The sequence below is a fragment of the Balaenoptera musculus genome, chromosome 15 (assembly GCF_009873245.2).
Source record: "Balaenoptera musculus isolate JJ_BM4_2016_0621 chromosome 15, mBalMus1.pri.v3, whole genome shotgun sequence".
In the NCBI taxonomy this organism is placed as follows: domain Eukaryota; kingdom Metazoa; phylum Chordata; class Mammalia; order Artiodactyla; family Balaenopteridae; genus Balaenoptera; species Balaenoptera musculus.
In genome coordinates, this window is record NC_045799.1 from 51,517,144 (window position 1) to 51,542,448 (window position 25,305).

Below are 25,305 nucleotides of genomic sequence, written 5' to 3' on the forward strand. Positions count from 1 at the left end.
TCAAGCCCCTGCCGCCCGGCCTCGCTCACCTATCTTCCATCAGCCTCAGACGCAGTGCTTTTTTTCGGGAGAAAGGCCCCCACAGGTGCCGTTTCCCATCTGCCCCTCAGAGCACGAGGGGTGCCTGGAGCATCTGGATGGTAGAAGGCTGGCCCTTCAGGCCAAAGCGCTTATCCTGAGGCTTCCAGGGCTTATTCGCAGCCCCACAGTCCCCACCCCTGGAATCCAAAGGGAAGGGTTGATAGGACGTCGCCCCGCATCATCCTGAGATGGGACGTGCCAGGTGCACCTCCCTTTGGGGCCTTGAAGAGAGAGACGTCTGCCTGGGCGGTGGCTGCCCCACCCCCCGCTCTGCTGAGTCCCTGAGACCTCATTAGGCTGCAGCTCGAGGGTCAGACAGAGTCCACGGCTCTGAGCTCCCGGTGCCGCTAGCGCAGGGACCCGCTGTGCAGAGTGCAGACTGGTCGGGACAACCAGGCATGGTGGCAGCAGGCATGCACCTGACCTTCTGGAATACCCACGAGGAGCCCCCGAGGCAGGGCCCCTCCGATCCGCTCTTCAGAGTTTCCTGGCCGTTCAGAGCCCCTAAATTGGGGACATTGCAAACGGCAGGAAAGGGTTCCTAAGCTGGCAGGACTCCCGCAGCTGAGCAGCCTCTCAACCAGCCGTCTTCTGACTGACGCAGGGACCCATGTGAGGCGGCCGCTAGCCCAGGACAGACGGCCGCAGGCTCTGCAGGTGGTCTGTTCGAGAAACGTCCCGGGCACCCGGCGTGAACTCAGCACCCAGAGGGTCACCTGGAAGGACGCGGGCCAGACGTGTGTCTACAAACATGCCCTTTCTCCATGTGCGCCCTGGGGCCCTGAGAGCCAGCGGTGTCTGCAGAGTCTGTAGGATGGCAGGACGGGGGCCGGGGGCTTCCAGTGGGCTGGGCTGAGAATGGGCCACCGGTCCACTGAGGGGCAGAGGCACAACGTTTATTCTTTGATCTGGTGGGAATTATAGTTGTTTTTCTTTATTCTAGGGGTGTTGGAGGAAGCAGAATTTTACAATATCACCTCACTAATAAAACTTGTAAAGGACAAAATTAGAGAACGAGACAGCAGAACATCACAGGTGAGACCGGTGACTAAGGTGCAGGAACCTTCCGAGGCCTGGCGTAAAGGTGCGGCTCGCTTTCCTCCCTCCTTGCTGACCGGCTTCCTCTGGAGTTGTCCTGGCGCCTGTGGCCTGCCCTCTGGACACCTCCCGCGGTGCTGCCAGCTGGCACCCTGGCCGGCACGCAGGGCACGTGCTTCGGGGGCCCCACTCCAGTGGGGAACGATGAGCAGCTGCTGAGGAGGACGGTCCAGTGAGGGTGAGGAGGGGGCAGAGGGAGAGCAGGAGGCCTCTGTGGGACTCGAGTGTGTGGCCGTCTCGGGGAGGGTATTGCAGACAGGGCACAGCAAGTGCAAAGGGCCTGTGGTAGCTGAGTACTCAACCCATTCAGGGGGCCAGCGTGGCTGGAGGGACAGCACAGGGGAGTTGGCGGCAAGCTGGGCACAGACGGATGAGGTGGGGGTCCTGTAGGTGTGCGTAGGCACGATGAGAGTTTGGCTTTTACCAGGAAGGAAGGGCTCAGTAGGTACTCTTTGTGCTGGACTGTGTCCCCAGTGGTGCAGAGCTCCATGTGGGACCCATTTGCACTTGACCACAGTCAGCAGTGCCAGGGCCAGCACGGCCACTCTGCTACCCATTAGGCCAGTGTTGTTTGAGGTGGGCTGTGTCTAGCACCTCCCACGAAGGGAGGTGCCAGAGGGTCTAGGCATTAGTCTTTGTTGCGGTGCCGGCTCTGCACTTGCTAGCAGAGCGCTAGGCCCTGCCCGGTGGGTTCCCTCTGCCAGGAGGCTGCTGTGAAGTGCACTTTCTCTCAGAGCTTCATGCCAGACTACATGAAGAGTCTCCGTCCACTTAAAACCCTTTCACTGCCCCCCACCCACCCCGGGCTTTCCCGCTGGGCGCCCGGCAGGCCCTGAGCTGGAGCTCTTGGCCTTTGTGAAGAGGCTTGCTGACAGCCTGGCCTCTCCGAGTGGCTGGTCAGGGGCCAGGGGAGGGCACACTGGGGCGACGGCATGGGAGGCTGGGACCGCCCACCACACAGCCCCCGCCCTCTCCCTGTTGCAGGAGCCACGGGACCATCGGGACAGCGGGAGGGGCCTGGGGAGGGGGCAGGAGATGTGGCCACGAGCTCCCCAGTCATCTCTGGCCAGTTTGAGGCCTCTTTCCCCTCCGCCCAGCCCCCCTGGTTACGAACCCTGTGACCTGGGCTGGCACCAGCCCTCTGTGCCTGTGTCCCCCCTGCATGGTGGATGTGGGAGAGGCCCCCTCACAGGCTGGCAAGGGGATTAGCAGGCTCAGGCTGAGCAGCGCTCAGTGTCCTCCACTGTTTCACAGATGAAAGCACTTGGGCTGTGTGGTGACCAGTGTACTTTGAGCTGTGACCCTGTCACTGACGCGTTGTGTATCGGCTGGAGCGGCAGCTGTATTGGGACAGGCCTTTGGCCAGTGCTCCCCGCGGTGTTGCCAGAAGCCGAGCTTGGAGCATAGCTCAGCAAAGGTCGGGTGGGTGAGTGGATCGGAAGATCCACGGGCTCCTGTCCGAGCTGCTGTGCGTGTCTGAGAGCTTTTTTCTGGGAGCAGGGCTGAGGCTGGTCCTGCCTGGCTCTCAAGGCACCCCCTTAGTTCAGAGACTTTGTGTGGTTCCCCCAAGGCACAGGAATGGCTGTCATCGTGTATTCACATCTAGCCACAGGTGCTCTTGGGATTTCAGGAACATGACTCATTTTATTTTGGAATTCAGAAATGGAAATATTTTTGGAGGTGGATGGGAAAGCAGAAAACGGCAGCTGTTCCAGCATGTTTGTTTTGCTTCTTCGGTGGATGCCTTTGGGGTTCCTTTAGGCATCACGACCTGGGCCCCAGAGGTGGAAGGGAACCGTCGGCCTCCCAGGGCCCCCGTCGCCATCCCTGATTGACACGTGGGGTGGGGCTGCGAGGCGGCGGGGCACAGGCATTGCCCTCACCTGTGGCCCTTCTCACAGGTGCCAGTGAAGCACGTGTACCGTGTGCTCCAGTGTCAGGAGGAGGAGCTCACGCAGATGGTCTCCACCATGTCCGACGGCTGGAAGTTTGAGCAGGTAGAGTACCCCCTGAGCCTGCAGCACAGTGGATCTTTTAATTATAAAGGCTCTGCTCGGGTCCTCAGGTCAGCTGGCCCCCGGGACCAGTAATGAGGTGTTGGGCGGACTGCAGTTCATGGAAGCATGGGTCCCCATCATGTCTCCAGCACCTCTCACAAGCAGCAGCTGTACCAGTCCCGACTGGATTGGTCACGGGTGATGGGGGGAGTGGCAAGAGTTGTTCTTAGGGTCCCACCTCCCAAGTCTTCTCTCTGCAGTTATTTTTCTTAGTCTAGCCCATTCTTTTGTGGGAGGACTGTTCTGTGTGCTTTTCTCTGACATCTCCGTGTGTCCGTGTGTGTGTGTGTGTGTGTGTGTGGAGTCAATATCCTGAGTGCCTCCTGGCCTGACCCCACCACCCGTCCCCTCCCGTGTCCGCCCTGGCCCCTCCTGGCCCTTCTGTGCTGGCCGAGCAGATGGGGCTCCAGCTCCTTTGTGCTGCCGTTGGCACGGATGCCCTTCCCCTTGGGGCTGCTCTGCAGCCCCCCAGCCCCCTGTCCTGCCCTTGATTGGAAAGTGCTGCTGACTCTGGCTCAGCCATGCCCCTCATTTTCCTCAGCTCTGCTTTTGCTAGGACAGCTGTGAGAAGGGGTGAGAGCCAAGTCTCTTCCGCCCACCCACCGCCCTCTGTCCACAGCGCTCTGGTGTTTCTGTGGGCATGCTGCCTCTCGTCCTGGGGAACTGCAGCCCGTTACCTGTGGGCCTGAGAACACGGCAAGGATGTCCTCTTGAGTGGGTGATACCTTGCCCACAAGCTCATTGTCGCTGTTTGTGTGTCTCAGGCAGAGACTCTGAGGTTTGGGCTTATGACCCTGCCCGGCCCGAGCCCCGGGCGCTGGCCGTGAAGGGCGGAGACCAGGTCTGTGACCCCAGCCCGCCCCCTCTGGCTCCTGAGAGCGTCCTCTGGTGCCACCTTTCTGTCCACGGTGGGAAATCATGGGGTCCCCTGGCATCCCTCCTAATTAAGGCTACCCTTTGTTATGGGTCTTTTGAAATAATGAATCAGGCTGTAGAATGCTTGGCAACCTCTTGAAATGTCATGAAAGGTGCAGTTGGCACTTGTGTCCCACTCTCCACCCGGAGACGTAGCCAGCAGGGCTGCTCTGATGCCCTGCCCTTGCCCTGGGGCGGGGGTGTGGAGGGTGTCCAGGCGGGGTCCCGTGGTTGCATTTGCATTCCTCACTCCCTGACCCCAGCACAGTCACGCCAGGCTCACAAAGGAAAGGAAGGCTCCCACCGCCCCTCGTTTTGTCCCTTGGTGTGCAGCCTAGAAAAGGAAGGGCTGGGGAGACGGGAACTGTGGTCACCGGTTCAGGATCCGTGAACTAGGTCACCCTCGCTGTGGCTCCTGTGGAAGGGAGAGGGGTTCCCGTGCCTCCTGCATGGGCACTTCCTCCCCGAGACCAGCTCAGGGGCTTTGTCCTGAGCTCCTCCGAGCGGATCCCAAACCCACAGCAAAGAGCAGCTCCTCTCTCCCCAAGTCTCACCCACTTTGCCCAGTTCCTCCCTTGGGGACGTGCTCCCCCTGTTCATGCCGGAGAAACTCCAGAACCAGGGTCATGTTTGTTCACTTGTCTACTTCCCAGAAACAGGAGCCAGAACTGCAGGGGAAGAGGGGCCGGAGCCTGGGACCCCGCGAGGTGGTGGGGCTGAACCCAGAGTCGCCTAGTGGTCAGTGACAAGGCCAGAGCCAGGTTCTGAGAGGCTTGCACGCCTCGTGAGGATGTGGTCCCTGGGCAGACCTGGTTATGAGTGGCTGCGTACGCGCTGCTCCGTCTGCATCCAGGGCCGGGCACCCCTGAGGTCCGCAGGTGGCGGGCCTGTCTCCGAGAGGCATTTATGAACCTAGAACAGCCTTTCAGTCTGTTCCTAGAACAGACCTTTTTTTTTTTTTTCCTCCCCTTCCTCAACTCTATTTCACTATCGCTTTGGTAGCCATCTAACCCCCAATGAAAAGCCTAAGGTTTACAAAGAAATTACAAAACAGCATTGCTGCAAGATCAGTCCCATGTTTCGGAAAACAAATACCTGTATGTGTACACAAAGCACAAACTCCCTGGACCCCATTCCCCAGCATCCAGAGTGTTATCTCTGGCAGAGGCTGACAGGTGGGCACCCTACCTAGCCTTGGGGGAAGGGTGGGAGGGATGAGTTTCTCGGGGGTCTGATCAGTTCCCTCCATGACCTCTAGAAACCATCCACTTCACTCCACCAGAGAGGCAGGGTGGGCACGCTGGCCCTGGGGCTTTCCTCTCCTTTCCCAGAGCGGGCCGCACCACTCTGCACACTTCCCTCGCTCGACGGTGCTCACCGTGTCCTTGTCACTGCACGTGGTGCTCCCGCCCCTGGCCTCTCCTCCGTGGGCAGTTCCATCAGTAGAGAAGGCAAAGATGGAGGGCCTTTCAGGCACTGCCTCGATAATTGTGCCACTGATAGCTCACTACAATTTTAGTGCTTTTCTTTTGATTAAACACAAAGTCCCTGGTGGCTCTGGGGCTAAGCTGGAGCAGGCGGGTCGGCCCTCAGCTCCTGTGTGGCCGTAGTGGTGACCTGGAGGCCCGGGGATGCAGGGCCATGGGCGTGGACACACCCAGACTGAGATTTCGGCTGAGGCGTGGGAAGCCACAGCCCCGGCATCTCTCTTGCCCCCGGCCCTTCCCTGAGCCTGTCGGAGCTGCTGCGGCCCTCCTATGCCCCTTCGCAGTCAGTAGCCCCAGTGGGAGGAAGGCTTGGTCCTGGCTTCCCTGGGGAGGGGCTCGCCCTCACATGTGTGCGGGCGTGTGCTCACACTTGTGTGTTCAGAGCCCGTGCGGAGGGCACAACTTATGGGCAGAGCAGAGTGCCACCGCCCCGCTGCCTGCTCTCGGGCCCGGCCCGCTTGGTGCCCACTCCAGCATCGCATTCCCCTCCCTGGGTCGCTCAGCGTCCCCGGGACCCAGCCAGGAACCTGAGAGGAGCTTGGACGTGCTGGCACAGGAGGCCTGTCCTGCACGTGGTGTGTGTGTACGGTTGCGTCCGAGCTTGAGTGTGGGTGTTCAGGGACTTTATTTTCAGTAAGTTTGTTAAAAGTCTCTTGGCTGAATCCTGTCCCTTAGCTTCCCTGAGCATTGGCCGTCTTTGCCGGGGGTCTTCGCAGGCTATTTCCCTCCTGGCGGGGGGCTGGTCTTGAGCCAAGTGTGTGAGGCTCTCTGCCCACATCCCACTGGCCTTCTCTCCTCCCAGCTGGTCAGCATTGGCTCTTCCTACAACTACGGGAGTGAAGACCAGGCCGAGTTCCTCTGCGTGGTCTCCAAGGAGCTGCACAACTCCCCGTACGGCACGACCAGTGAGCCCAGTGAGAAGGCCAAGGTGGGTGAGGCTGCGGCCCGAGTGCCCTCTGCAGGGCTGGGTTTCTCTCCTTTGCTGTGTTGTTTCTTACTGTCGTCATGGCGCTCCTGGCCGTGCAGGCTTCCTGGCGGCCTGCTCGCCTCATGCTGCTTGTCCATCATCACGTAATTCTTGCCTGGCATATCAGAAGCAGAGTCCTGGAACAGAGGACATGGACGTCCACGGGATGCGAGTGGTGGAGCGTGGGGTTGTTGAACACACTGCGGCTCCCACAGCCCAGGCCTTCCGCCCTCACCTCTTCTAACCCGCTAGCCTGCTCCTGGAAGTGTTGCTGTCTTCCAGTCCTGCCGGTGGGGGCTACGCTTCTGAGTGATGCCACTGTGGGCTGTTTTCCTGGGGACTGGGGACGTCGAGGCTGGAGGGCAGGGCCTCCTGGTGGCACCCGCCTCGGATACACCCATCCCAGGCTTGGGAGTCGTGCTGGTTTGTAAATGGAGCAGATACGGCAGGTTGTGTGATTTTGAGACTCCACGGAGTGTTGCCTTGGCCTGGCACAGGCCAGTTCCTGTTGAACTGCACCGGCTCCCTGCTGGACGTCTGGCCCTTCTGTCTCCCGAGGAGCGCAAGGGCAGCCTCGTGGCAGGGAGCAGCTGCTACCCTTGCCTGGAGGTGACAGGTTCTAGTGACAACTCCTCTGGGCTTGTTCCTGAGGTCAGTGACTCCAGATGTGTCTGTCCTTGCAGAGTCCAGCATCAGTCTGGGCAGGCCTTCTGGACCTTCAAGCCAGGTGGTGCCTGGACAGCCCCACAGCCGGCTCTGAGGGGACCCAGGGGCTCTGTGGTGGCCAGCCTGTGTGTCCTGGACCCACAGGTGGCCCTGGTGGAAGGCTCCGACATGCTGTCAGAGGGTGTTTTGAGTCAGTGTGGGCAAGGCCAGAGGGGTTTTAACTGATGACATTAAACCAGGAGCTCCAGGCCTTCCTCACACCCTTGGCTGGTGCCACCCTGGCTGCTACCTGCCTAGAACTGCCCCTGTGAGCCTTTCAGGGTCTTCCTTGGAGGCGTGGGCTTGGGAATGGATGGCAGATTCACCTCGCCTGCTGGTCCTCCCGCAATGGCCGTCCTCCACTGGTGCTCGAGGCAGCTCTTTCACCCCAGCACGACTGGGCAGTTGTCCAGGCCCTGGGGCCTCCTGAGTCTTCACATCCTGGCCCCCACCCCACCCCCAACCCCTGGCCTGCAAGGGTGCCTGCAGCTGCAAGTGCAGGGTCTGGGCTGTTCCGCCGCTGCCCAGGACAGGCTGTCGTGGGGATTGGTGCAGGTCCCTGCAATGGGCCGGGAACAAAGGGGTCCCGGTGCCATGCCTGGGGACGTGCTTCCTGTTGAGTCAGGGTAGGAGGCAACCCCACCTCCCGGAGCCCCCAGCCTCACGAGGAGCCATACCTCTCTGAGCGTTTGCAGGGCTCTTTTGCAAGTTGTCTTATTTTTAGAAACTTTTATTTCTGAACTTGAAAAATTCTCATAGCTAAGTCCTCCAGGGCAACTGCCTGAGCTCATGTCCCTCGGGTGGCTTTTCAGCTGCAGAAGGGATGCGTTTGTGCTGACAGAACTCCACTCATGACCCCAAATCCCTTTGCCATTGAAAGTGCGGCCCTATTTCTCTCTCCAGAAATACCTGGCTCTAGAGTGTGGCAGCCACAGCGGCTTCTAAACTGGGGCCGTGGCAGGAGCTCCCCAGGAGGCGGAGCACAGCCAGGGCCTCCGTAAGCCATGGAAAAGCGTTGAGGCCGGATTGGGGGTCGGGATCTGGGGACACTTGTGCACAGCCTGGTTGGAGCAGTACTTCATGTTCTGAGGACAGTGAGTCCACTACTGTGGACCTGCTCACTGGGTGCCCACAGCACGGGCCCGACACACACACAGACACACACACACACACGTCTTGAGGTGGAAGTAGCAGGAGAGAGCGGGTGGGGGTCGGGCAACTCAGAGAGGGGACCGGTCCACTGAGAGCGGCCACCAGCAGCCCCAACTTCAGGGGCTTCCCAAACCACTCTCCGACTCCATGATCTGCTGGGAGGACTCAGAACTCACTGCTGGCTGTTCTGCTCAAAGTTACAGTTTATTACAGGAAGTACGGAAAGAGGGGGGGTTTCAAACTTACCAGGGGAGGGTGTGTGGGGCAGAGGCCAGGAAGTATGCCAGATGTGGAGCTCATGTTGCAGAGGTGCTCCTCGTGCAGTCAGGATGCGTGGCACCGTGCATGGAGCACCGCCCACCAGGGGTGCCCCGACAGCCTCCGTGTGCAGAGATATTACTGGGCTCAGTCACATAGGCATGATTGATCCATTGATCAACAGTTGATCACCCATGTGCCTGATTGCAGTCTCCAGTCCCCCGGCCAACTGACCCCACCCCCCCATCACATGGTCAGACTGGTGTGTCCTGGAGGTCATGACCTCCCAGGAGCTGAGGGCAAAGGCCAGGCCTCTGTTTGGGCAAGGTTCAGTTTTTCACAACACAGAGGGAAGGAAAACTCTGGAACTTTGGGAGTGCCGGGGCCCAGGGACGTCGTGCTTCCCCCCACAGTGTGATCTGGACGAGGCTGGCCTGTAGTTCGCCGCACAGCACAACTTCAGGTCCAGCCCTGAGCGCCGTGCTCTCTGCTGCCCCGTGGAGGCCTGGTCTGTCTGGTTGGGCTTCCCTCTGCTGCTTCCCGCCTCGCCCTGCACTGACGGTCCCTCTCTTCTTCTCCTCCCTGCCGCCTGCCGGTGCCGAGCCAGAGTGACGACGAGGACACGGGTCACGAAGGGAATGACTCAGATTAAGTGTAAATGTCATGGTGAGCCTGCGCCCTTGAAACTGACCACCTACCTTAGCCTCCTTGATCCCAGCCCCTCCTCCCCTGCGTCTGTCTCGTGCCTGTAGTTGACAGAGAACCTTCCATGCTAGATGCCAGCGCATAGATCTGCACTGGAGCCAGTCTGTCTCGGGGCGGGGCTGTCTGTCCCGTTTGAGGATGCCCATGTGGGTGGGGTTGGGACCTTGGCTGAGGCACCTGCGCGCTGTGTGTGTCAGGCTTGGGAAGGGCCTCCTTGCCATGGGTGCCAGCAGCAGGGACACGGGCCTGCGCCTCCTAGGGACATGCAGCCCCCAGCCCGCCAGTCTCCCCACCTTGTCACCAGTCCACCCATGGGCTCAGGGCCAAGGAGTCGGGGCTTGTGCCACAGAGAGTGGGCCCTGATCCCGACACCAAAGCCCGTGGCACCCCTACTCCCTCATGCCTCAGACTAGGGGTGCTGGTGGAGAGGGGTCTGTGGGGACCCTCCTTCTGTTTGCCCTGTCATGGGAGGCTCCGTGGACGCCCCCTCAGCCCCTCGCTGCTCCTCAAGTCCGTGCTGCCTCCCGGCCCCTCTTGTTGTCCGAAACCCGTGGCTCAGCCAGGATCCCATCAGCAGGGAGCGCCTCGTCTGCTCCCTCGCGTTGCGCAGGGGAGGTTGAGGCCCAGAGAGGGCAGGGCACAGGTGTCATGCAGGGGTTCCCCGCCAAGCCCTGCAGGTGAGGAGCTCGGGAAGAGCCTGTGGCCAGCCATGTGCTGAGAGGCCAACATCTGGCTGTGAGTCTGGTCTGGGGACGCAGACCAAGAATGGCTTTTACGTTTTTAGTGGTTATTTTTCTGGTGATTATATGAGTGCATAATATCTTCAGCTTTACTTCTTGACTCGGAAATCCTGAAGTATTTACTACCTGGCCCTTTAAGGAAAAGTTTGCTGGGCCCTGGTCTGGACCACTGCCGTCCAGGGCATGTGCAGCACGAGCTCCATCTGTCGTTTTAAACTTTCTAGCAGCCACGTTAAGAAAATAAAAAGATGCGTGAAATTGATGTTAATACTGTTAGCCCATTACATGCATAATATTGTCATTTCAACCTAAAAAATCACTGACATATCTTACTTTGCTCTTCTCTAAGTCTTTGAAATCAGGCGGTAGTTTGCGTTTGTGGCCCGTCTCGGTTTGGAGTGACTGCACCTTAGGGGCTCAGCTTGACTTTGGCCTGGCCTGATGGTGAACTGTGGTAGGAGCCAGGGGCACGGCTGGGCGGGGGCAAGGATAGAGGAGCCAACCTCCAGGAGGGAGGAGGGGCTTCTTTCAGCAGCACTGCCCACCCCCCGCCCCCAGTTATAGACTTCACATCTGCTGGCAGGAGCCGCTTCAGTGGCCGTGACTGCCAGGGTCTGGGCTGTGGGAGGGGCGAGGTGGGCTGATGGCAGGGCAGCCCTGGAGTGGCCCTGGCCCCTGGGCCTGCTGGGTTGGGGCGGGGGGCGGGGGTGCCATGTGCCATGCACAGCCTGCTCAGTCCCTGTGGCCCAGCTCAGGCCTTCTTGTGGGCGGCAGCCCAAATGAGAGCTCCTTCCAGGGCAGACGGGCCGTGACCGTCACAGGTCCCGGGAGGGGTCTTCTGTCCTCGTTAGGAGATAGTCACTGGGGCTCTGGCTCTGGCAGGGCGACCCCTCCTGTGCTGTCACCTCGCTGCCAGGCTGCGTGGTAGTTACGTGGGCCTTGTCCTTTCTACCACTGAGGCCTGTGAACTCGGACGCCGTCTGCTCTGCTGGGCTCCCACTGAGTGAGCAGCTCTCGGCTTCATGGCCCCCCAAACTCCAGCTTTCCCTGCAAACAGCCACGATGATAGGGCGGCAGACCCTCTTGGGGCTGGGACTAGCGCCATGGGGGCCACAGGGTCCTCTAGGGCTGAGTGGGGACCCACCCTCACCCCAAGTCACGTCCTCAGACCATGTCCCTCCGACAGGGGCCTCCTGGGCTTTCCCAGTGAGCGGGCGAGTCCTGCTGAGCTTAGGAGCTTGTTCTTGTCTGGCTTGAGGAGGGGCCTTCAGCCGGGGGTGCTGTTCCTCCAGCACAGTGGAAGGTGCACCTACCGGGGAGTGGGCAGCGGGCAAGAGGGTGTGCTGCCTGGACGGCCTCAGAGCTGTCAGAGACAGAGGGACAGGCCTGGGGAACCACAGGAATGGGGGGGCATCAGGGACAGGCTGGAGAGCTTGGGCTTCTCTTGAGTCATTTGAACAAGCCCTCGGGGGACTTGAGAGATGGGCCTTGTGGTTCTGGACAGCCGCCCTGACAGTGAGCAGGAGTCAGGGCCGGTGGTCACTGGCCATGAGCCTGAGAAGTCTGCCTGTGCCCGCAGGGCCTCACTCTGGCTGGGCATCCGTGTGAGCTGGGCCTGGCATGAGCAGGGCGTGCCCCTTCCAGGCATGTCCCCGCGTTGCACCGGGTCCAGGGCTCAGCAACACACAGTGTCCTCGGGGCCGTATCTCTCTCAGCTCTGAAATTCAAGTGGAAAATGCCCCCGGGAGGCCACTCTCACTGCCAGTGGGATCGCAGGGAGGGTCATCTTACAGTGCTGGCCTGGGCGCGGTTGGGCTTGGCCGGGACGCGTGGCCTTTCTGTCCTGGTTACTTGGTGCTTAGCAGCCATGCTTGACGTGTCGAAATAGCACAGTTTGCCAACTCCAAAGTCTCCCCTGGCTCCCATGGGGTTGTGGCCTTGAGGAGCTCCCAGCTTGATTTGGGGGAAGATGGGAGGCATGGATGGTTCCAGTGGCGAGGAAGGCTGGGTGGGGGCGCTGCTCTGGCTCCGAGGTGCCGAGGAGGAGTGGGAGGGAGAGGCTCAAGCATGGCGGCCGAGGGCTGGCAGGGTTCCCCAGTGGGGTCAAGTGTGTGTCCCAGAGAGTCCTGTCTGGCTGTAGCAAGGAGGGGGCTGGCACCGTCAAGGGGGGTGGTCCATTTACGGAAGATGTGACCCCAGCCAGGCAGTGTGGGGAGCAAGCTGGCACGTATGGATGTGGGCGTGACAGGGCAATCCCAGGGGCCCAGGTTTCTGGGTGTGTGGCTGCAGGGTGGAAGGGATATGGTTTACAATGGGGCATGGAAGAAAGAAGAGGGGCAGGTTGGGCTGGGGGCCCAGGGGGCCCTGGTTGCACACATGTGTCTTCCGCCCGGGATCAAGCTGGGCTGGAGAGAAAATCAGGAGTCGGTGGGCAGTTAAACCGCCGGGTGGGCTTTGGCACCCTTGGGAGCAGGGAGCCTCCCATCCTCAGGAGGCCATCAAGAGAGATGCTGCCCAGAGGTCCTTGGGGCCTCAATGAGGAGTCATCCCCCCGGAGCCCTGCCACATGTCTCAGGAGGCCCGGGAGGCGCCGGGTTGAGGACAGGTCTGCTGCTGCCTCCCAGGCGTGGTCGCTCGGTGGTTTCTCGCAGCCTCCACAGGTTCACTACTTCCCAGGCAAGGTGATGTCAGGCTCGGGTGGAGAGGTGGAGAGCTGGGAGGCCTGCCCCTTGTGTGCGGCCTGGAAGTGGGCAAGCTAGGCCTGCACAGCAGGGTCCCCGTTCTCGGACCCTGGCCTGCGGTGGGCTCCACCCCCAAGCAGGGCACTTGGCCTCAGGGCCGTGAAGCTCCCGGCTGCAGGCTGCCTTTCCATTCAAGGCCCGAGTTCTCATTGTCTGCATTTGGCATTTTCAGATTTTGCAAGAACGGGGTTCAAGGATGTGAGGAACACAGTGTTGACAACTGAAGAGACGTTTTACCTTTTCCCAAGATGCAATGATCTGCCATGTCGAGGAAGCTTGGCCGTGAGAAGAAACCTGCTTTTGACAATTTCTCTAGAGATCTGGGTGTGAATCCTTTTTTTGCCTCTGAGGTGGGTGGTGAGAGACAGGACCAGCTGTCCGAGGCCGGGCGTCGCCACTCAGAGGCGGCATGCTGCCTGGGCGGGCGTCTCTGTAGGGACCTCCGCTTGGTTTTCACAAGTGCCGCTCGGGCCTGAGGCAGGGCGCTCCTGACTGACCCTTTAATCACCGAAGATCATTTAAAGGACAGCGTTCTTGGTGCTACATAAACAGTCTGTAACGGAGCCTGGGCCTTGCTGGTAGGAAGTGGCCGCAGTGCCACGGCCCTGGGCTCTGGGTGCCTGCTGGTCACCCTGGCATGCACCAGGCCCTGGTCCTCAGGGCAGGGGGTCTGCTGTGCCTCCCAGACATGACCGGTTGGTGGTTTCTCCCAGCCTCCGCGTGTTCACTACTTCCCGGTCCTCCTTCAGAGCTGGGCTCCACTGGCCTGACCCGGCCTGGCACAGTCAAGGCTTCTCCATTTGTAGTTTCCAGGCGAGAGACCTTTGCATCCTTTGCATCCTTTCTTTCCAATTGTGGATAGACTACCCAGTGCTTTCACTTCTTAGAAATGCCTAAAAGTGCTGCTGCCTTTTGGGCTGATCTGTTAAGTCATGTAAAGGGAGGTACAAGTTTTGCCTCGTCTGACCCACCTTGGGGCTCAGGGGGAGCTGGCGCCCATCAGTGCCTTGTTCTCACCTGGGGTGGAGGTCGGGGCGGGAGGCCTGTCCACCCGGCTTCTGGAGCTGAAACTCCAGGTCACGTTGGAAATTGGATGTTTACAGCACATCACAAACATCTCTCTCTCGCCGGCTCTCTCGTGTAACTATGCAGTTCTCTCTGACGTTTCTGGGGCGCTGGGGACACAGGCTGCACGGGCCCTGCCCCCTGACGTGACGGAGCTACCGGGATTCCTTTGAAAACCGCTGTCCGCATGCTTTGAGAACAGACCTTCCTCAGCTGGTCGTGGGGCCTGTCCATCTGGGGGGCCTGGCCCGGCAGGCGGCTCTGCCTCCTGACCTCCAGCTTCCAGGGAGGCTGTGCCTACCGACCGCTGTCTGGCTCCAGACGCTTCCAGAGGCTTCTTGCCTGTGCCCTCTTCTCCTTTGCCAATATTACCTGATGAACCAAGTTCTCCAGCACCTAGGACTTACCTCCTCCTTTTGTAAGGTCTGTTGTATGTTGTTAAATGTTTGGCTTCATCCGTTTATAGCAATCTGTCTGCAGGACACACTTGGCCCTGGTGACCTGTCCTCCCGGTGGAGCGCGCGGGGGCTGGGCAGCCCCTCCTTGGCCTCGGGGTGTACCAGTGGGGCGCTGCTGGCCATTTAGTGTTGTTTGATTTGTGACCTTGACATAATAGATAGGCTTGTGGGGTTTTTTTTTTTAATTTAAAGATATTAAGACTTAATTCACTAAAATTTATTGTAAGGGGATATTTATACTTTTGTACTTTTTTAGGTATCCGTATTTTATCAGCTTACAGTTTAATGCCTAAGTTTCCCCTGAAAATAGCAAATAAAATTGTGTATTTATGAATGAGCGGAACAACTGTTAGTGTCTTAAAATGCACGGAAGAGCCACTACTGCGGAAGCGCCGCCTTGGGCTCGCGGCAGCCCCGGGCCTGCCGCCTGTGTCACTGTCCAGCCTGGGGCTGGCAGGTTAGAGCAGCACAGGCCCGTCTCCCCGCTCGGCCGGGCCAGCCCCCGGCCCCTCACCCATCATCTCTTGGTGGTATCGTGCCCCCATCCTTGGGCCAAGGAGATCATCTTCAAGTGACTTTTTAAAAAGTACTGATGCCTCGTTGCGTCAAGCGTGTGCACCTGTCTTGTCTCTTTCCCTGGCCAGAAGCACCAGCTTCAGAGAAATTTCTCTGAAATTCCCTGGGCCCCCATCCCCCACAGCCACTCTGGCTCTCCCTGGTGGTGGCTCTTCAGAAACTCCCTGGACGCCAAGGCTTTGAGGAAATTCCCGTTCCCCGTGTTCCCTGGAGAGCTCTGGCTCCCAGAGGTTGGGTAGGATGTCTTTGACCCCAAGATGCCGGAGTCTCCTGCAACCCAAACTCTCAGCCTTCTTGGAGTGTCTGTCGTGTTTCCAGGGCTGGTGTCTATGAGCAGAGGCAGTGCCACTCTGGCACCTTTGGACTGAGCCGTGCTTCCCTGAGACAAACTGCAAATCTGGACGCTGGTGTACAACCCCTGGGTTGGGATGGTGTCTCTGGTTTGGGGGGGCTTTGATTGGCACCCCTGCCTGCTCCAGGTGTTGGCGTCAGGACCATGGCTGACCCCTGATCCTTGAGGCCAGAAGGGGTCAGGGGTCCTGGGGTCCTGGCCCAGCGGTTTTCCTTCTTGGGGCTCCCACAGGCTGATCTTAAGCCTTATGTTCCCGAGCGTGCAGTGTGGTGTGTGCGCACATGGATTTCCAGGCTCGGTTGTGGCCCCCTCCTGTGGCTTCACCTGCCGGCCGCTCTGGTTGCTGCAAGGTGGGCCCTGCCCTGGGCTGGGCCCCGCTCCCTCCGCCTGCCACGGCTTGGTGGTCTGTGCCAGCCAGCTGTCACTCCAAAGCCTTCTCCCTGCAGCCGGTGGGGCCCTGGTGGGGCCCCCACCCACCAGGCGGTGGCTCTGAGGAGCTGGTTGGGGGCAGCATAGAAAGTTGTGTCTGAGCGGCGCCCCACCCAGGTGGGAGAGGGGACCCGTGACAGCTGGGGGCACTTCTCTCCTTCCCCTTCTTCACAGCACTGAGCGCACTGTGAACAGCGTGAATAAACTTGCTTCCCTTTAAACCCCTAGTCTCTGCACGAGTGTATCCCTTCCCCTCCTGCAGCTGTCTCGTTGAGTGTCCACCCTGGGTTTGGGGAGCCCAGGGCGTGGGGGATCTGTGCCCTAGGGTCGCACACTGGCCACCACCTGGGACCCACCCAGGACCCTAGCCTTGCCCTCCCAGCCCGGCTGGGTGGGGCGTCACTGGGGAGCACTGGGCTGCCCTGACATCTTCGCCCCTCCTCCCTGTTAGGCCCACAGGACCCTGACCAGACCCCTGCCCTGTAGCAGAGGCAGGAGGATGGTGGGGTGATGGGGGACCCCAGGGCACTCAGAAAGCTAGGACAGCAGGAAGAGGAGGCAGGGGCGGGGTGGCAAGTCCTCCTCCAAGGGGGGCCTGGCCCTCACCTGGGCTCCATCCTGGCCTCTCACCACAGACGTGGCAGATGGGCCACCTAACCTCCTCTGACCCCCATCACTGCAGGACCTGAAGCTCTTTCTATTCCCCACAGCAGCGTCGCCTCTCTCCAAAGCTGCAGGACCCAGGCCAGCCCCTGCTCCCAGCCAAGATGACCCAGAACTTGTCCCTGGGGCCACTCTCAGGACACCCACAGCCCGGTCGTCCCCCCATCAGGCCTCAGTGCACCTGCTGCCCCGCGCCCCCACCTTCCCCGCCGGGGCTCAGAATCCATCTCTGCTCTGGAGGAGAAGCCCTCAGATGGCCCAGTCCCTGGAGGGCCACCAAGCAGTGCTCCCTGCCTGGCAGGAACATGCCCAGGCAAAGCAGAGCAGAGGCGAATTCAGTGTGTGTTCCCCACTCCATCCCCGGGGCCGGTCCACAGCAGGTGCCTGCTAAGTGCTTATTGATACGTTCCATAAATACCCAGGCCTGCTTTCTCCCAGCACCTGCCGGGCCAGCTGGGCCTGTGCACGAGCTCGCGTACGTGTGTGTTTCTCTGTGTGTGGGTGTGCAAGTGTGTGCGTGTACTAGCATGTGAGCATGGGTGTGCGTGTGTGGTGTGCGAGGCCCTGCCCTCTCAGGCCTCTCGTCTGTTCATGGTCACTGAGCACGGCAGGAAGCTGGGTGCCTTTCAGGAATCGGCCCACACTGGGGAGCTGACCGTCCAACCGCAGAAGGCCTGCCGTGGACACGCTGGGCCAGGCTGAGAACCCGGGGCCACCTCCGTGGGCAGCCGCACCATCGCGGCCAGGACAGGCAGGGCCAGAGCGAGCTGGGGCCTGGGCTCTGAGACCTATTCCTGCTAGATTCCTGGTGGCCACAGGCCATCACGGGAGGACTGGGAGGGGGATGGCGTGGAGCTACTGACAGGACAAGGGACGAGAGGGGGCAGCAGAGCTGGGGTGGGGCCCCTGGGGGCAGGGCCAAGCACCAGGCTCTCTGTGCAGGATTGCAGCTCATTCCTGAATTCCCCAGGGGTCCTCGAAGAAACCATTAAAGACTGCTGCAGGGATGGCCTGAACCCCAGACTTTGCGGAAGGAAGAAGGAGGGGGTCCTGGCCCAGGGAGCTGCTGAAGCCTTGGCCTATCTCGGTTGGGGGGCCTGTCCTGCCGACCTCCACGGCCCCGAGTGGCCTGGGCCTTGCCTCCTCTGTGTGACAGCCAAGAGAAGTTCAGGGTGATTCAGACATAGGCAGTGGGGGCTGTGCTCCCCCACGCCCCGCAGAGCCCCCCTCCTTCAGGACCCTCTGCCGGGCCCCCGCCGGTATCTGTTGCTGCCCCCAGTGCCCAGCACAGGGCACCCCTTGGCAACACTCATGGTGACGACCACGTTGGCAAGGATGCTGAGGCGGGGGGGAGCAGGGAAGCCCCTGTGAGGGGGTCAGGCCACAGGTGTCACAGGACTCGGTGATGTCTAGCCTCCAGTGTGCCTGCTGTAGCTTCTTCCACTGGGGAGCCTCGTCTGCCACACCCCCTGCCCAGCACCAGCCCCCTCCTTCCCGGTGGGTCTACACCCAGGCAGCCGGCACTGAGGTTGGGGTTTTATTAGAGAGTGAACATAAATAGAAATAAGTGGGCATTAGAGAGTAGGGAGAATTGGAGAGCTATTTACAAATGTACACCATAGGCCCCGGGGCGCCACTGGCCCACTGGCCTGAGCGCAGCTCAGAGGAAGGTGAGCAGGGCCATGAGGACCAGGAGGATGGCATGGGCTGCCAGGAAGGGTGCAAAGTTCCGACTGAGGGGCTGCTGGCCCCGGGGGTCCCGCTTCTGGCCACCCGAGCTAGCCCGCTGGAACTGCAGTTCTGGGATGATCCGATGGATCCAGTTATGGTGGGAGGTGACCCGGATATAGACACCTGGGCGGTTCTGGCGGGCGCAGCCCTCACCCCAGCTGATCACCCCAGCCTGCAGCCATGACTGACCCACAAGGCATACCAGGGGGCCCCCCGAGTCTCCCTGCAGGTGAAGAAGAGGTACCGTTAGAGTCCACGGAGGCCCAAGAGCCAGGCTTTGCAGCTACATGGGTGCACACATGCCTGTCTGCCTCCCTTTATCTGTTCTTCCCTGCCCAGGACCCACCCCCCCACCCCCACCCCCCCACCCAGTCCTTCCTCTCTGACCTGGGGTGCCCATTTCTCTAGCATCCCCAGACTATCCACCCTGATTCACCTCAGGAGAGTGTGTTGAAAATGCAGTTTCCTGGGTCCCACTGCAGACCTGCTGCCTGACTCCCCCTGGGTGGGGTCCAGGAATCTGCTTTCCCAGCTGGTCAAATGCACAGCCCTGTCAGGACCCCATGGGCCCACCTCCTGGGGCCTTATCCCTTGTCCCAGGTGGGCTGGCTTCCACCTTGACTGGGGCCTGGGGAGCAGGGCTCAGCCTTGGCACGGCCCACCCTGGTCCCTACCTTGCAGGCGTCCTTCTTGCCCTCGGCGAAGCCAGCACACAGCATGTCATCCTTGATGGTTTTCGGCTGGAAGCTGGACTCGGAATCCTTGCTGTAGAGCAGGTTGCACTTGGGCGTGTCAATGATGGGCACAGCGAGTTTCTGCAGGATCCGGGGGTTGGGCAGGTGGTCTAGGGAGGGGAGACACAGCCTGCGGCTCAGTGGACAGTCTTACTAAGGACTCCGGGGCCCTGGGTTCTCGAAAACCACAACTCTGTCCCTCCCCGTTTCTCGCTTGCGTTTAGACCTTCTCTTCTGGCTGGGGGCTTTGTGGGACAGAATTCCTTCTTCCCTCCTCCCACCCACCAGCCTGGGCTCTTTCTATTCCCCACTCTCCACTTCCCCATGGCTCCTCTTCCTGAGTCTGCTGCCCCTTTCCCATACCTACTCCACCCATTTGAGTAGAGATCATGTGCACCAATATCAACAGAAAAAGATTGTTGGTTCAGAGTGGCCCCCACGCTGCCTTCTCTAGGCATGTCCCGCATTCTGCCCTGGCCCTGCCCCATTACCTTGTTCACTAGGGCTGCCCCAGCCGGCGACCCAGCAGTTCATGCCCGTCTCAAAGACGACTGAGGGGTCAGGCACACACACAGGGAGGATGTAATTGTTGAAGGTCACAGGTGCCTCCAGCTCCACCAGAGCCACATCGGCACTAGAGGCCATGCCTTGGTACAGGGGGTTGCTCTTGACCCGCTTCACCCGGGCGTACATGGCGTGCGGCCCTGGCTTCACCAGTTGCCGCACCCCCAGCAGGACCTGGTACAGGGATGTTTCAGAGGTGCTGGTGGGAGAGCAGAGAGCTGGTGTGAGGCAGCCCCACAAGGGCTTCACAGATGGAGTTGGTGGAAGTTAAATGGAGACGGGAAAGAGGGAGGAGTTGGGCTCCCTCTAGGCCCCCCATGGTGCCAACATCTCTCTCTGCACATTGTCTTCAAAAAAGTAATCTCCAGTGGGACATACATCAGGATGAGGTGGGTAAGGGGGTAGAAGCTGAAGCAGCTTTAATTCCTGACTTTAATTCCCAGCTATACCCCGGCCAGCCCGGCGACCTTGGGCAAGTCACCCAGCAAGTTCTCTGTGACTCAGTTTCCTTGTCTGTGAAATGGGGACACTTACAGTCCCCACCTGAAAGGCTTGCTGTGAGGGTTGAAGGAGATGATCACCCACCAGGGTGCATCTGGGGGTTGGGCCTAGCCTTAGGCAAGCCGCCTGCTCCCTCTGAGCCCAAATATCTGAACTTAAGATGTCAGGTTTTAAAAGAATTGCAGAGCTGTGGTGAGGCAAGAGCCAAGATGCTTGGGAAACCCTGAAGGTCTAGGACCAAGTGGGTCATAGTATGGTAGTAGGGATTGGGTGACTTGGCCCTTTGGTTAGGGACGGCATAGGTGACCTTAAGGCCATTCTGCTCTAGTCCACCTGTACCCAGAGTCCCAGCCAGAAAGGGAGTGTCTTATATTTGAGGTGTGGGAGGGGGACGGGGAAGAGGGCCAGGGCATGGGAGGAGCCTGCCAGCATCGGCAGGGGCAGGCCCCAGGTCTGGCAAAGCACCTCACTGGTGAGACCAGCAGTAGGAGAGTGGACCCCTCCCAGCTGGGCTGGGGGGGAGCAAGAGCCGGGAAGCAGGGGTTGCTGCTGGAAGTTGGCCCCGAGGTTGGACCTAAAGGGAGCTCTGGTAGGGAAAGCTCAGATAATGCAGACCGAACCCGCCCCCCATAGGTGGTCAGCCTGAGCGCCCCACACTGCAGCGGGTCGGCGCTGTCCGCGGTGCTGAAGCTGGGCGTTTTGCGGGGTTGGGTAGGTGTGGGAGGTGTTGTTTTGTCTGCATTATCTGCGCCCCTGGTGGGGAGGGAGGCTGGCTGTGCTGGCGAGGGGTGGGGAGGGGGAGCGTGGGGGCTCAGCCAACTCACTTGGAGAAGCAGTGCGCTGCGGTGAGGACCCACCGCTCTGTGATGAGGCTGCCCCCGCAGAAGTGGCTTCCATTTCGCTGAATGCTGACCTGCCATGGCCACTCGCCCTCCAAGGCGTCCTGCCCGCCCACCATCCGGTTCAGCATCCTCGGGCTCCCGCAGGCTAGGGGAACACAGCCAGGGGTGCGCTCACTGGGGGCCAGTTCCATCGGCTCTGATTCCATACCCCCAAACCCACACTTTCACATTCTGTTCACTTCCTGGCCTCCTTGCCCCTGACCTGCTTGGGGACCTTAGGCAAGTCAGAGGCCTGGGCATCAGGTCAGCCTCTGACACAGGCAGACCCTTCCCAGCTGTGGGAAAGTCCCCCACCCCCATGGGCCCCACTCCTTTCACCTGTGAAATGGTGACATCAGACCTACCTGGGGCGGGGAGTGAGATAACACGGGTAAAGGTCTTATCACAGAGCCTGACAAATGGGCTCCCAGAAGGTCAGTGGGTGTTGGGAGGGTCCCACGTAGGGTAGGTGAGTGGTCTTCCAAATCTGTCTTTAGATTTAGCTTCTTTTCTGTTGCTTTCCCTGCCCCCTTCTCCATGCTTCCTGCCTTGATGGCCCTCTTGTGCCACCTACACTGTGTGTCAGACCTTCCCCCTCCACTCCTGCCTGGGCTCCACAACTTTCCCGCACTGTGGGATTCCCTGTGCCCGGCCCGTTCATTCTGGGTCTCATTCCGGGGGTGTGTGAGGGTGTGGGTTTCTGATTAGTCTTGCAGCTCTCAGACAAGCCCACTCCTATCCCCCGACCCAGGGGACTTGGATGCTTACCAATTAACGCCTCAGCCTCCTGAGTCCCTGGAAATGAGAAAAAAGAGGGTGATCAGCCAACTTAGCTGAAGCTGAGGTCTGCTCCTCCCCGCCACCCCCACCACTGCTGGTCAGCGTAGCCCCTCATCTGCTCCACATGCAACCTCCTGAGGACTCAGCAGGACAGCCCACAGGGGGACCTGGCAGGAGAGGCCAGTGGCCTTCAGTTCCCCACAGGTCCGGCCCCCGAGATGTGTACAGGCCAGGCCTGTGGGCCAGAGCTCACCTGCAAGGGCAGACAAGCCCCTTGCCACAGGGGGAAACAATCAGGAGATGCCAGTGAGGGGACCCTGTCAGGGCTGACTCTCCTGTTTGGGGCAGGAGGGCTCCTTCTTGTCCCCACAGGGCCTTCCCTCCACACCCCACACTCGTCCTGGTCGGAAGCTCTGAGGAGCATCCAGCCTTCAGCCCTGGTGCTGTGGGGTCTCCCTCCCTACCCCTCTCCACCAGCCTGGGGCTGGGATGAAGGACGAGATAGAGGGAGAGAGGCTCCATGTCTGGCTGGAGTCCTGGGGCAACAGCCCAGCTACTCGGGTCTCTGGGGAGTAGAGAGAGGCCAGCCAGTGGTTGTGGGTCAGTCCTCCCAAGATTCCAGATTCCCAAGAGCCAACCGGTCTCTCAGACATTCCAGCATGCTTGCAGTTGGAGCCCACGGCACCCTGTTGGGCCATGGCACCCCTGCCCATGCGAGGGACAGGGGAGGGGTGAGGGTGGGACCGTTCGGTAATGGCCTCCATCTCCCCAGGATCCATTGCCCCCATGTCTCTGGACATAGGCACAGGGCCTGCTACTTGGCTTTGACAGGACCCACCCCCCCCAGCCCAGAAACCCCAGCCAGGCCGACAGTCCCCAGCCCAGTGCCAGCAACACTCCAGAAATACCCGCCCTGTAGAGAGAGCCCCACTCGCGTATCTGGTTCACTGGGGGCAGATCTGATCAGAGCTGGGATGGGGGGCTCAGGACAGCCTCTCCCCACCTCAGCCCTCAGTATTCCCCCTATACACCAGCCCCTCTTGGTAACCAGTCCCAGGCAGCTGAGGGGCCCTGGGGGCAGGAAACGACCAGGCTGAGCCACGCCTCTCTAAGGGGTGCCCGAGGACCCTGGGGATTTTTACGAGACCCACATTCTTGCAGTCTAAGGGGTGCACTCCCCAATGCTGGGGGTGCTGGATGAAGAAGCGGTTGTGGGGGGGAGCTGTGCTTGGAGCAAGAGGAGGAGGAGGGGGCTGAGGAGGCACAGGCAGGACTGGCCACTCTTCAAAGTAGAGGTGCCAAGCAGAAATGTGGGGGTGGAAGTAGTCAGCCCAGGCCAGCGGGGGGTGAGGGGGAGCAGGAATTCTGCCTGGACATTGATTTGTGTTAATGAGGTGCCTTTTTAAAATGCAAATGCCCCCAGGAGGGCGGTTCCCTCCAGCCCCTCATCTTAGTATAATATGATTTAATTAGATTGATAACACCAGACCCCGTGCTCTTTCTAAGGCTGATGCTTCTGCTGGCAAGATGCTCCCATTCACCTTGTCCTCGGCGGCATTAACGTGCTTTCAGGCTTGTTCCCTCCCTGTGGGACTTTTCCAGAGCCTTGTCCAGATCCTCCCCACAGCCATCCCCCCTCCCACACATGCAGATGGATCCTCCACTGCCTGCTCCCAGGATCAAGGGCACTCGCACCCTGCCTGGCAGCACACCCACCCCCCACCCCGTTGGAGCTCTGCAGTCTTCCTCACCCCAGCCTAATGCAACTCTGCTTCTCATTCGGACTGAGCCTTCCGGCCTCTGAATGTTTGCCCACAACACCCCTTTCCTCCTGGTGTCTACAAATCCAGATTCTATATGGTCCTAATCCAGATCAGGCCTAACTGAAATGCTTCCTCCTCCAGGCAGCCTTTCTTGCTTGCACTGTCTGGGAAGCCTGGCTCCCTCTTCTGAGCTTTCTGTCCTCCCGCCTGGCCTCACAGAGCTCTGCTTACCTTGCCGTGGGGGTAGAATTGTTGTCTCATCTCACCTATGGGCTCAGGAGCTCTGTGAAGGCAGAGCCCACATCCATGGGGCCTGAGCCCGGGGAATGTATAAGAGGGAGAGAATGGGAGCAGCTGTGGGAGCATGGCTGACCGGGAATGGGTGATGTGGAGACCTGGGCTCTGCAGGGTGGGCGTCCTATAGGGGCTGAGTGAGCTGGTGGGGGTGTCAGGCCCCTCCTCTGGGCCCAGGGCCCTCATGCTCCTGTAGCTAGTTGCTAGTGGGGATAGATAGGAGAGACCCAAGTCTCTAGGAGGGAACAGCCAGGGATGAGGGGCAAGGACAGTTTTGAAGGAGTTCAGGCCTCTGGTCACAGCTGTTTGAGAGCCAAGTGCAGGCCGCTGTTTCCATTTTGGCGATGACCTTGGTTTCTCAACCCACCAGGAGCAATCACGGTGTTACACACCCTGGCGGAGATGGGCTCCCTCAAAGAACGCTGTGGTTCTTGAACCAGGAGGCCAGGAGAGGTAGGCCAGGCAGAGAGACCTGGGGAGGCCCTGTGGAGCCCAGGGAGGCTGGGGCCTCCCCACCAAGGTGCCGCCCTGGTGCCCTCCTCCCCTGGTGGAAAGCCTGGAGCCCTGGCTGAGTTGCAGCCTGGGGTGACCCGGCCTGGCCCTGGGAGGTGACTTAAGGACAGGGAAGTGAGGTGGCCCAGGAATGCGGGAGAGTTTCCCTGGCAGAGAGCAGCCCGCCCACTGGGAGGGGCCTGCAGGTGGGGCGCCCTGGCTGGCACCTGCTAACCCTGACCCATGATTGGGAGAGGGGACAGGGGTTCAGGGCCTGCTCCTCCCATACTCTCCCTCTCTGGTGGGAGCTGGAGCCTGCACCCCTGTCCCCCTGCTCCCTGCTAAGCCCTCGCCAGCCTCCCGAGGCTCCCAGGCTCAGGCAGCAGCTCAGCTACCCCTCCCGGGCCCAGCGAACAGTGGCCCAGGGATTGGAGGCCAGCGGTTTCGAGTTCAGATCCTGCACCCATGCAGCCCTTGGAGAAGGGAGAGAGGCCCAGATGAGAGGAAGCAGAAGCTCCAAGCCCAGAGCTTGGCCGTGCTTGCCCAAGGCAAGGGGAGCAGGGTTATGGTTACTGCCTCCGGGCTCCTCCCGGGCCTGCATCCACACCCCCATTCAACCTTCCCCACTTTACTCCCCCAGGTGGGACGTCTGGAACCTTCCCCCCTGGGGCAGGGAGGAGAGGCCCATGCTGCAGCCCCAGGCCTGGCCAGGGAGTGGGGTGCTTAGCTACAGCTCCAGGTAGGAGAGAGGGGCCCTGCAGCCTCTAAGACTCACCAAACCGCAGCAGCAGCAGGAGCAGGAGCAGGGCCACAGCCGGCACCTGCCTCATGGTCTTGGCCTGGCTGGAGTGCCTGCCAGGCACGGGACAGCAGTGGCAGGAGCTCCGTGAACACTAGCACAACATTCGGGGCTCCATGAAGTGGGGTTATATGCTGGAGATGAGTGTCAGCTCGGCTATGCCGCTGGACCTGTCAGCCTGGCCCGCCCAGTTCCTCTCAGCAGGAAGGAGGCACCCCAGAACCCCGACTCCTCCATGACCTGGCCCTGAACCCCAAGGGGCCAGACCCCTCACCCTAAGACACCTTGGGGTTTGGGGGCCAAGGTGCATCTGCCCC

At 60.4% G+C, this 25,305-nt stretch overlaps 2 protein-coding genes across 3 annotated transcripts in view; one reads left to right on the forward strand and one right to left on the reverse strand.

Annotated features, from left to right (window-relative positions):
* The window catches only part of KCTD5 (potassium channel tetramerization domain containing 5), a 28,004-nt gene extending 12,956 nt beyond the window's left edge, over positions 1 to 15,048 (forward strand). Inside the window, exons 3-7 of one of the 2 annotated variants that reach the window (XM_036826667.1) lie at positions 1,025 to 1,116; positions 3,081 to 3,176; positions 6,441 to 6,566; positions 9,328 to 9,386; positions 13,079 to 15,048. In XM_036826667.1, coding sequence (XP_036682562.1) covers positions 1,025 to 1,116; positions 3,081 to 3,176; positions 6,441 to 6,566; positions 9,328 to 9,372 — 359 coding nt within the window. In that variant the 3' untranslated portion in view covers positions 9,373 to 9,386; positions 13,079 to 15,048. The remainder of the gene's footprint in view (positions 1 to 1,024; positions 1,117 to 3,080; positions 3,177 to 6,440; positions 6,567 to 9,327; positions 9,387 to 13,078) is intronic. The other variant, XM_036826668.1, reaches the window with a different exon arrangement.
* A 2,278-nt stretch (positions 15,049 to 17,326) lies between these two features.
* Positions 17,327 to 25,058, reverse strand: LOC118881283 (serine protease 27-like). The gene is made up of 6 exons (XM_036826016.1): positions 24,965 to 25,058; positions 21,629 to 21,655; positions 20,804 to 20,966; positions 19,406 to 19,677; positions 18,855 to 19,024; positions 17,327 to 18,403 (listed from the first exon to the last, which is right to left on the reverse strand). The coding sequence occupies exons 1-6, from the start codon at positions 25,017 to 25,019 to the stop codon at positions 18,110 to 18,112; spliced, it is 981 nt and encodes a 326-aa protein (XP_036681911.1). The 5' UTR covers positions 25,020 to 25,058; the 3' UTR covers positions 17,327 to 18,109.
* Between the last annotated feature and the right edge of the window lie 247 nt (positions 25,059 to 25,305).

Excerpts from the sequence above, each read along its gene's own strand:
- LOC118881283 (XM_036826016.1), bottom strand. The coding sequence starts at position 25,019 with ATGAGGCAGGTGCCGGCTGTGGCCCTGCTCCTGCTCCTGCTGCTGCTG. Across the intron at positions 20,967-21,628 it reads GGAGGCTGAGGCGTTAATTG|CCTGCGGGAGCCCGAGGATG; the intron begins GTAAGCATCCAA and ends GTGTTCCCCTAG. Across the intron at positions 19,678-20,803 it reads GCAGCGCACTGCTTCTCCAA|CACCTCTGAAACATCCCTGT; the intron begins GTGAGTTGGCTG and ends CTCTCCCACCAG.